This window comes from Perognathus longimembris, chromosome 11, assembly GCF_023159225.1.
Source record: "Perognathus longimembris pacificus isolate PPM17 chromosome 11, ASM2315922v1, whole genome shotgun sequence".
In the NCBI taxonomy this organism is placed as follows: domain Eukaryota; kingdom Metazoa; phylum Chordata; class Mammalia; order Rodentia; family Heteromyidae; genus Perognathus; species Perognathus longimembris.
Window position 1 is genome coordinate 37444475 of NC_063171.1, and position 11535 is coordinate 37456009.

At 38.3% G+C, this 11535-nt stretch overlaps 1 protein-coding gene across 1 annotated transcript; it reads right to left on the bottom strand.

The window, feature by feature from the left end:
* Positions 1 to 7654: 7654 nt before the first annotated feature.
* LOC125359732 (olfactory receptor 10J1) lies at positions 7655 to 8584 on the bottom strand. Its single transcript, XM_048357619.1, has one exon. The coding sequence runs from the start codon at positions 8582 to 8584 to the stop codon at positions 7655 to 7657; it is 930 nt and encodes a 309-aa protein (XP_048213576.1).
* Positions 8585 to 11535: the final 2951 nt, after the last annotated feature.

The window sequence follows — 11535 nt, forward strand, 5'->3', positions numbered from 1 at the left end:
GAAAGATGAGCATCAACCTAATATCATGGATGTGTGTTTTAGTAACTGCTAGAACAGTGTAGAAGCTGACAAAGATGATTAATAGAGGGGAATGAATATGCTCAAAGTACTTAATATGCTGTGGGGAATTATCATAACTAAACTCTTTGCTTTATATAATTAATGCATGCTAGTAAAAATAATGTTTCCAAAGACTGTTTTCTCTATAATGAAAAAGAGTTAACTGTGATTTGTGTATTCTAATGTTTTCTAATAAAGTTCAAGTTAAAAAAATAAGATTTTACTCAGCATCCCCCAAATACAGCTCTTGCTATTGGAATTTAACAATGACATCAGTTGAAAACAGATTTAGCTCTCAGACATTGAGTATTTACTCAAAATGTGTACTCACTACCTGCATGTTTATTAACATTATTAAAATAAAATGAATTGCGTGAGAAGGAAATACAGAATAAACTAGGAAGGAACCAGGAGACTACTGGGTGAGGTAAGGCTATGTGCTGTTCTGTGAATGCTGTGGTTCAATTTGTGTAAGTATATGTATGTGATACCAAAAGAGCAATGGACACACATATTTTGCATCGAGGGTATGGATAATGATAAAGAGTTTGAAATTCACTCAACTAGATCTGGAGAAAGTCCTTGATGCCCTGCAGGAGGACAGGCATTAGCTGCTGAAATTGCTATCAAAAGACAGAATTGCAAAGAAATGCTGTTTGTAAAGGAACAAAAATATGTGAACTGTAGACTTAATGAAAGATGAAATAAAAATTAAGACTCAGAGTATGTGGGAGGGAGATGAGGGTAAAAGTTAATAACTACAATAATAGAAAATGCTCAGGAAAATTCAGAACAGTGAGAACATAGGGATTATGTTAACTAATAATAATTGATGGTATGATAATGATACATTGCATCTCTTATTACCTCTGCAGTTATTACAGCCGTTCTTACTGTATTTATTCCAGTGCAGCTGATTCATCCAACATTTCAATGGAAAAAATATAGTACAGATTTCTATCAACATTTTGTAGATAAGGAAAGATACAACTTATGGGGAGGATATAGCTACATATTTGCTCTAATAAGAGTAAACCATTTCCAAAGGATGTCTACATTTATTCTCTCAATTGCTTGACAAAATATATAAGATTACCTCTTATATGTAAAGTGTAAGATCACAGGTGGAGAAATAGGCTCACTGACATTAAAAATTCATTCAAATACACATACACTATATATATGTATGTATATATATGGTGAATAAGAAGCAAATTTAGAACTCAAAATCAAGTTTCTCATTGAATGTTTATGTTCTTTCCATTTAATTATTCTCATTTCTTTTTGTATTTTAAATTTTATTGTAAAGGTGATGTACAGAGGGGTTACAGTTACATAATAAGGTAATGAGTACATTTCTTTTTTTGTTGTTTGTTTTTCTTTTTTTTCAAATTTTTATTATCAAACTGATGTACAGAGAGGTTACAGTCTCATACGTTAGGCATTGGATACATTTCTTGTACTGTTTGTTACCTTGTCCCTCATACCCCACTCCCCCCTCCCCCTTACCCTTTCTCTCCCCCCCCCCCCCGAGGTGTTCAGTTCACTTACACCAAACAGTTTTGCAAGTATTGCTTTTGTAGTTGTTTGTCTTTTTTTACCCTGTGTCTCTCAATTTTGGTATTCCCTTTCAATTTCCTAGTTCCAATACCAGTATACACGATTTCCAATATACGCAGATAAGATTACAAAGATAGTGTAGGTACAACCACAGGAAGGTGATACAAGAACATCATCAATAATAGAAGCTACAGATACACATAGGACGTTGAAAGTAGTTACAACTGTGATATAACAATTGTTTCCATAACATGGAGTTCATTTCACTTAGCATCATCTTATGTGTTCATAAGGGTACAGCTATTGGGCCTTGTGATGCTCTGCTATGACTTGCCTAAACCTGTACTAATTATTCCCAATAAGGGAGACCATAGAGAAATGAGAATGGCCAAGAGACATATGAAAAAATACTCTATATCACTGGCCATAAAAGAAATGCAAATCAAAACAACATTGAGATTCCATCTCACCCCAGTAAGAATGTCATATATCAAGAAAACTAACAATAACAATTGTTGGAGGGGATGTGGCCAAAAGGGAACCCTACTTCATTGTTGGTGGGAATGTAAACTGGTTCAGCCACTCTGGCAAGCAGTATGGAGATTCCTCAGAAGGCTAAATATAGAACTCCCCTATGACCCAGCAGCCCCACTTTTGGGTATCTATCCAAAAGACCACAAACAAAATCACAGTAATGTCACCAGCACAATGTTCATCGCAGCACAATTTGTCATAGCGAGAATCTGGAACCAACCCAGATGCCCCTCAGTAGACGAATGGATCAGGAAAATGTGGTACATATACACAATGGAATTTTATGCCTCTATCAGAAAGAATGACATTGTCCCATTTGTAAGGAAATGGAAGGACTTGGAAAAAATTATACTAAGTGAAGTGAGCCAGACCCAATGAGTACATTTCTTTTTGAACAGTGTCATCTTCTCCTTCATTCTCTCCTAGTTGTTCCTTTCCCAACTTCCCTACCCCCGAAGTGACACAGTTCATTTCCAACACTGTGTCTAGTGGATGTCACTGTTAAATTGGTTCATCCTTTGTTCCACTGTTTCTGTGCTCCCCCCCTCCCCAAATCAGCTACACTTATACACAGGACAAAGGGTACAGAAATGTTGTTTTGATTCTCATTTCTTTTATGGCCACAGATGTTGAAGATTTCTTCATATGTCTATTGGCCATTTTATTTCTTCTTTGGAGAAGTTTCTTTTTAAGTCTTTAGCCTATTTATTAATGGGGCTGTTGTTTCTTTGAGGATTTGTTTTAGGGGGTTTAATTTTTTGAGCTCTAAGTATATTTTAGATATGAGGCCCTTTTCTGATTCATAGCTAGTAAAGATGTCCCATGCTGTGGGCTTTCTATTTATCTTGCCATGCAGAAGCTCTGCAATCCCATGTATCCAGCCTTTCTTTGATTAGTTGGGTTTCTACATCTTTACTTAGGAAGTTTCTACCTATGCCAAGGAAGCTTAGTGTTTCCCATATCCCTTCCATAATATTTTCTGGGTGTCTAGTCTTACATTGAGGTCTTTGATCTTTGTGGAAGTAATTCTGGTGCAGGGTGATATATAAGGATCTAACTTTAGTTTTTGTTTTTTGTTTTTTTTGGCCAGTCCTGGGCCTTGGACTCAGGGCCTGAGCACTGTCCCTGGCTTCTTCCCACTCAAGGCTAGCACTCTGCCACTTGAGCCACAGCGCCGCTTCTGGCCGTTTTCTGGATATGTGGTGCTGGGGAATCGAACCTAGGGCCTCGTGTATCCAAGGCAGGCACTCTTGCCACTAGGCTATATCCCCAGCCCCTAACTTTAGTTTTGCATGTGTATAGCCAGTTCTGCCGTCACCATTTTTTGAAGAAGCAGTCTTTCTTCCATCCTCTGTTTTTCACTCCTTCATCAAAGATTAGGTGCTTTTTAGGTCTGCAGGTTGATTTCTGGGTCTTCTATTCTATTCTATTGGTCTTCAGGCCTGTACTATGGTTTCGTAGTAGAGTTTGAAGTTTGGTATTGATATTCCTCCAGCACTGTTCTTCCTGCTAAGAATTATTTTTGCTATTCAGGGTCTTCTATTATTCCATATGAATTTTTATATTGTTTCTTCTATATTATTGAATAATTCTTATAGCTATTGCATTGAACTTGTAGATAGCTTTGGGCCATATTTCCATATTCATGTCAATCCTCCTAAACCAGGAGTATGGGAGGTTTTACCACTTCTTTAAATCTGCTTTAGTTTCCTTTTTAGATTTTTTTAAAAGTTTTCATTATAGATATCTTTCACATCTTTGGTTAAGTTAATTCCTGTGTTTTTTCCTTTTTTGAGGCTATTACAAAAGGAATTGCTTTCCTGATTTCAGCTCCACTCTTCTCATTGTTGGTATAAAGGAAAGCTCCTGAGTTTTCTATGTTGATTTTATCCTGCTACTTTGCCAAAGTTTGGATCAGCTCATGTAATATGGAAGAGGAATATATGGGTCATGTGATTTGCAAAGAGGGAGAGTTTCACTTCTTTTTTTCCTATTTTGAGCCCGTTTATGTTTGTCTCTTGCTTTATTGTTCTGTCTAGGAATTCCAATACTATACTGAAGAGTGGAGGGAGTGGACAACCTTGTCTGGTTCCTGATGTTGAGGAAATGGTTTTAACTTTTCACCATTAAGTATAATGCTGGCTGTACATTTGTCAGATACAGCCTTTATTATATTGAGGATTATTCCATGGACTCCTAGCTTCTTCAGAGTTTTTATCATAAAGGGGTCTTGGACCTTGTCAAATGCTTTTCTAAATCCATTGAGATAATCAGATGGTGTTGTCCTTCCTGCTGTTGATGTGCTGAATTACATTAATTGACTTGTGTAGATTGAAACTGCTCTGCATCCCTGGAATGAAGCTCGTTTGATCACAGTGTATGATTTTTTTGGTTAGTTGTTTTATTCGGTTGACCAGAATTTTATTGATAAGTTTTGCATCAATGTTGATCTAAGAAATGGGTCTGTAGTTCTCTTTCTTTGATGAGTCTCTAATCTGGCTTTGGGATGAGAGTTATGCTGACTTCATGTGATCTTTTGGTTTCTGTCTCATTGAAGAGTTTGAGGAATATTGGAATGAGTTCTCCTTTGAAGGCTTTATAGAATTTGGCTGTGCATCCATCTTGTCCTGGGCTTTTCTTGGATAGGAGGTCTCTTCTTGCCATTTCTATTTCATTACTTGTATGGGTCTATTTAATTGTTTTAAATCTTCTTGGTTTAGTTTGGGTATATCCATGTTTGCTAGGGATTCTTCTATTTCTTCCACATTCTCCAATTTGTTAGTATGAAGGTTTGCAAAGTATTTCCTTATAATGTTCTGGATCTTATTTGTTTTTGTCATGATGTTCCTGCTCAAGTTCTTCAATTTTATTTATTTGAACACGTCTTTTATCTTGGTGAGATTTGCTAAGGGTCTGCCAATTTTGCTATTTTTTTTCAAAGAACATACTCTTTGTTTTGTTGATTATCTCTACGGTTTTAGTGTTCTATAATTCATTTATCTCTGATTTAATTTTATTTATTAGTTTCCATCTACTGGTTTGGGGGTTGGCTTGTTCCTTTTCTTCAAGGACTTTAAGGTGTGTCATTAAATTGTGGATTTGATATTTCTCCATTTTGTTGATGTAGGCTTTCAGAGCTACAAATTTTCCTCTGAGTACTGCCTTAGTTGTGTCCCAGAGGACCTGATATTTTGTGTGTTCATTTTTGTTAAAGTCCATAAATGTTTGAATTTGCATTCTGATCTCTTCAATGACCCACTGGTGATTCAACAATGTGTTTTTTTTGTCTCTATGAGTTAGAATATTTTCTATGCTGGCCTTTGGTGTTAAGCTCTAATGTTATTTTGTTGTATTCTTACAACAGACATCTCTGTGAAAAAGCAGAGTTTTAGAGTTCCATCAAGCTATCCATGTTCAGAAATTCACACCAAGTAAAGTATAATTATACAGAGATTAATACCAAAGAAGAAAATTATAAGCAGCCTGCATAAGAAGACAGCTTTAAGCACCTGCCAGCAGCAGCGGTCCAGGGAGAGTGCTTCAGCAGAGGTGGCAGCAGCAGTGACAGAGTGTTGTGGGCTATTCATTCACCTCCAGTGTGAATTTAAAGACCAGGAACTGGAATCCATGCACCAGACAGCCACAGACAGCCACAGAGACAGCTTGTCATATCACACACAGTCCAAAACACCAAGGGAAAGTGTGAGTATCCCACAAAAGACATCCTCTTTCCGTCCCAGAGAACAGCATCTGGAAGGAATCCCTCCCCTACCCGAGAAGAACAGCATCTGTGAAAGTGGCAGAGTCTGCTAGACCACCTGGCTGGAAACACTTGCTGGAGAAGCACCTACATTTTTGAAGAAGGCCAAGGAATCTGATATCTTTACACCTCCCTTCTCTGGTGGGCCCAGGGGGAGACAGCCCCACCCTTGGGGGTTGGGCCAGCACAGGGGGAGGTGGGCCCACCCAAGGGGGGCAGACCCACTCAGGGAGAGGCAGTCCGCCCACCTCAGCAGCAAACAAAAACAAGCTCAGCCTTCCAGCTATATTCTTATTTCTAAGGGCTACTACCTAACATTTTAAATAAATGACAAAGTTTGCAGATATAGATTATTAAAATGGTTGAAGAGATAAGGCAGCATTTTCAAGACTTGTCTAAAATAAAGATGAAATATTTTGTTTATTTGTATTTTTAAATAAATTATTAAGATATTTTTATTTGCTGATTAAATTTGCCTTTGACAAATACAAGAAAAACTCATTTTTAGTCATCTTGGATTGCACTACTGATTTCCAAAACAAATGTATGGTTGAATCTATATAAGCCTGAACTGGGTTCCTAGTGAAATTAAAATATGTCACATAGTCCTAGGTTTGAGAATGAACATAAAAGAGAACATGGTCTGTGAATAACACAGCATACACTGCAAGTGGAACCATCTCTGTTGCTAAGACTCCACTTTGTTATGAATCATTCACTATCTCTGTTAACATTGTCACTCATGAAGGTATCAGAGAAATGTTCATTGCAGTCTTATGTGAATGAATTTCCAGGGAAAGGTTTGAGGGTATGACTTCTTCATGGACATCACACTAGAGGACTTAAAAATTGAGAAATGCTTTGGGTCGGTGTATCAAAATGAGTAGGCTGAAAAAGCAGTGACAGTAGCAGTAATAGATTCCCACTGAGTGACAATGAATCATCGAAAATCAGTAGAATATGTGAAAGGGGAGAGCACAAGTCACTAGTTACCACTATGGCCTTTGTGGAGGTAGATGATAGAACATAAGGGAGAGGTTGCTGAAAATAGAAGCATATGGTGACCATGACCTATTAAGTCAGATCCTAGAGGACCTTAAATGATAGACCTTAAATGATGAGTCTTTTTCCTTTACTGAGTCCCTGATTTACTAGCTGGCTATGTTCTCCTCACCTACCTAAATCCTCCTCGTCATCTCAGTCCCACTTATCCCTTGCTGCATTATCTCTTTGACTCTCCTTCATTAATAGCTGCTATCTATTCTGCAAGGAAATCCAAAGGCAATCCCAATTTCTTTATCCTGGGTTTAGACAATATTGTATAATACCACCAATAACCATTGGATCTTCTTATGATATAATTGCTGACAAAATGAATTGTGATAGAATTACTGGTGCCCCATGCTTTAACCAGATCACCAAGGACTTTCACCACTTTCAAAAAGATTTCCCTTAACCAATACTGAAAACAGTCATTTTCCTATATGGACAACCTGAAACTATCTACTGCTCAGCTCCAGCGGGCTCTTCATCCCTGTTTTCATGAAGTGATCACTTGTTTGTATATTGGAGAACTATCTCTATTTTTCATGTGGCTGAATTTGAAGACTTTATATTCTCTCAGCTTGTACCCAGTATTTAATGGGATCCAGAATTTTAACTGTAGTGATTGGGAGTGCTGCTGTACTTTATCCTGTCTAGAGAATCTTCGAAGAGGCTATTTGAAGTTAGCACATCCTGTCAGGAAAGTTTTCGACCTACAGCCCTGCACAGAGCATCTTTGACCTCTTTGTTCCTCAGGGTATACACTACGGGGTTAAGGAGGGGGGTAATTATAGTGTAGGTCACAGAGATCAGTTGGTCCTCATCTCTGCTGTTTTCTGTCTTAGGTTTGAGGTAGGCAATGGAGGCACAGCCATAGTGGATAATGACTACAGTGATATGAGAAGCACAAGTGGCAAAGGCCTTCTTCCTGCCCTCTGCAGAGGCAATCTTGAGGATGGTGGAGATGATGAGTACATAGGAGATAAAAACCAAGCCCATGGGAATCAAGATCACTAACACACTGATGATCAAAGTCAGGAACTCATTCACAGTGGTGTCAATGCAGGAAAGCTTCATCACAGGTCGGATGTCACAGAAGAAGTGGCCCACCTTGGTGGCACAGAAAGGGAGCCTGAACACAGCTGACACCTGTGTCATTGCCACAACTAGACCAATGCTGCAGGCCCCGCACACCAGCTGGAGACACACCCTCTTGTTCATGATGACTGAGTACCTTAAAGGGTTACAAATAGCCACGTAGCGATCATACCCCATTGCTGTCAGCAGGAAGCAATTGTTGATGGCCAAAGTGATAAAGAAGAACATCTGAGTGGCACAACCTGCCAAGGAGATGGGCTGAGTCAGGCTTACGAGGTTGACAAGCATCCTAGGTATAATGACAAGTGTGTACACAGTCTCAGAGGCTGATAGCATGCTGAGGAAGAAGTACATGGGAGTATGGAGGTGACGGTCGAGGCTAATGATGGTCACAATGGTGACGTTGCCCGCCAGGGTTAGTATGTACAGTGTAAGAAACACAACAAAGAGTGTGAGCTGGTGTTCGTGGAAGTTGGAGAAACCCTGAAAAATGAACTCACTCACCAGTGTGTGATTCCCTTTCTTCATGAAATCATACATAGTTTATCTATGAAAGAAAGAAGTGTGTAAGGATTCTAGATGAGTAATTTCTTTTTGTCAAATAGTTGATAGGGTAAATACCTGTGGTTAATCTACCACAGGTTCTTCTTATTTTATATTCATATTCATAGTTACTTATTTGGGGAGTAGACATTTGAAAAAAGGTTCTTTTCTAAGTAAGAAGAAAATATACATAGCTTTCAGAGATACTAAACTCTAAAAGGAACATATAAACTCATTATTTCTTTTACCATGTGCTATTTTATCTTGAACATCCCTAGGGCAAGTTTCTTTATCTTTCTGTGGATATAGTGATGATAATATCACAGAACTATTGATAGAACTGTTTGTGTTATGAAGTACAAAACATTGAGAATTAAAGTCAATTGATGAATTTAAGTGATTGGTGTCATGCAAATCCCAGGCCTTGTGGCTACCTAATTCCTGAGCTTCTAGAATTTGGGTGGATGTCTTGCTGCTGTGACTCACAGCCCTTTCAATTCAACTTATTTTTACTCTGATGCCGCTGCTTCTCTGCCTTCCATTTATTTTCCCTAGATACCACTTATTTTTTTCAAAGACAAACAAGGCTTGTTCTCGATAAAAAGCATTTTCCCCTTATCCCTTACCCTCAGGTCTACATGTCCTTGTTTGTCTACCTGTTGTTCTTCGGAGTTGTACAGAACTATTTTTATTGCAGGCATATCACACTGCTGTTATAATTATAAAACATATTCATATACATTACTTGAGTTGTGTTACCCCCCCCCCCCACAATCCCCAGTGGACCAGTCAGGATGGATTGCTTTTTCTCCTCCAATGGAGAATCTGATTTCTGCTATGTTTAGGCATTTCTCAGATATGTAGGTATCAAAAGGACTAAACCAGGACTCAAACTCATGCCTCTGATTCCCTGTGATTATTCCTCCCAGTACACCATTGTGTACTGTAGAACTGTCCTGCTCACAGCTACACAGGAACCAGGCATTCCCACTCTTTATGACTGCAAGGTGGCCACACCAATGTAGGATGTATCCTGAAATGGTCATTTCACATCACTGCTCCTTAATAAAAATTACCCATTAGAAAGCAAAATGCTGGCACCGCATGGTGAGGTTCTCTCCAAAGAACAGAAGGCATAAGTGTTTTTAACCTCTGTCTTGTTTTCCCTGATGCCCCTGACAGTCACAAATAACTAAATTATCGAGCTAAAATTTAACACTGGAATTATAACATTACAACACTAGAGGAAAACATAACATCACTAACATATAATTGGAAAATATACTGATAATGCGACTTTTCCACTAGCCTTTACCCAACTACTAAGTGACACAATTATGTAATAGGTTAGCTGTATTAAAAAAGACAAATTCAGTAACAGAATGATGGAGTTGTTTCAAAAGTGCATTTTGCTGGAAGTAAAGCAAATGAGTTATGAAATGATTTATTATTGGCTAAATTTCAAAGGTAGACTTACCTAGTACTTTTGAATTATGTTTAATTTAACCATTTTTCATAAATATACCACTTTTCATAGAACAAATCTATAAAAGGTAGTTAAAAGACACTAACATACAGTTGAACTTAATTCGTCAGTGCATGATATGAAAGGGAATATGTGTTGCAAAAAAAAGTAAATCTTACATGAGATATGAGAGATCATTTCTTATTAGGGAAAATTGTTTGACCTTGATGTGCATGGCATGGTAAGTAACTGTAAACAAGCTTTATGAAGCTTTATACACCATGCTACTGTGGACTATGAATTTTCCGAGACAGAATACAGACAAGGGAACATAGGTGGTAAGTAGTAGAATCATTGTTTATTACTGTTTTAGCAGAGATATCCTTTAATCCTTGGAAGTAATGATTTATTGGGATAAATACTTGGGAGCTATAGACAAAGGAAGAAGAGCAAATATTCCTAGACACCAGAGTGGTTTCCAGCTTAGTAAAATTGGATCCTTACTTGTATTTTATTCCTCATATGGCGCCAGTGAAGATTTTGTCTGAATTCTCACTTCTCTCCCAGCAAATCTATGGCACAACAGAAAAATTGAGGTAGAGGTCAGAGATGTGATGCGTCCATGAATCAGAAGAGTTCACAAATATAGATCATGAAGAAGAGGCATTGGAAGGTGGAGATTCCATCTGCGATTGTGTCAGTCAAGAATGGAAAGAGAAGGGAAAAATACAAGGGGCCCTTTGGATACAAGATAGTCCCTGCAGTTGGAGAGGAGCTTTTGATATCAATGGAAGGTTCTCCAAGGAGCAGCCTGAGACTCCACCCGGGATAAGGTAACAGTGGATAGCTCTCGCCAGGGGACCTCGTTACATGTGGACCACATTTACCTGATCTCATGCGTTTGTGCTCTAGGAGTCTTGAGGCCATTTTCACAGTAAATAGAAACAGCCATGGCTTACTTTGCAAGTTGTTTTTTTTTTTTTAATAAATGTACTATTTTTATACAGTTGGGCCTTGGAAAACCATGGTTACAAGCTCAAATGAACTGAGAGACAAGCCATTTTCTTGGTTCCAGGGAACTATGCAACTCTCCCTATAGTCAAGAACATCTTTCTGCATCACAAGCTGGGTTGGTTTTATTTTTCCTTCTCTCTGAATGAAAAGGAAAATGGATTTTTTTTTCTAGAGCAATTAAAAATGTGAGATTAAAAATTTAAAAGACAGCAGAAACTTCTGGAGAAGGCCAGGAGACCACCGAATCTCTAAACAGTTTGAGCTAGGATGTCATGCACAGCGACCATTGTTTAAGAGCAAATGGTTCACTGCACTAAGCTTCATAAGCCACCTCTGGCTTTCCTGCTCCAGTCCCAGGTCCTTCATCCTTCCAGGCAGAATTTTACTCTGTTCTTAGTTTAATGTCCATTTCTTTACCAAATCTGGCCAAATCTCCTCCTAGTTACCACACTTGGCA

Bases quoted from the DNA above. Each gene is read 5' to 3' on its own strand.
- LOC125359732 (XM_048357619.1), bottom strand. From the start codon at position 8,584: ATGAAGAAAGGGAATCACACACTGGTGAGTGAGTTCATTTTTCAGGGT.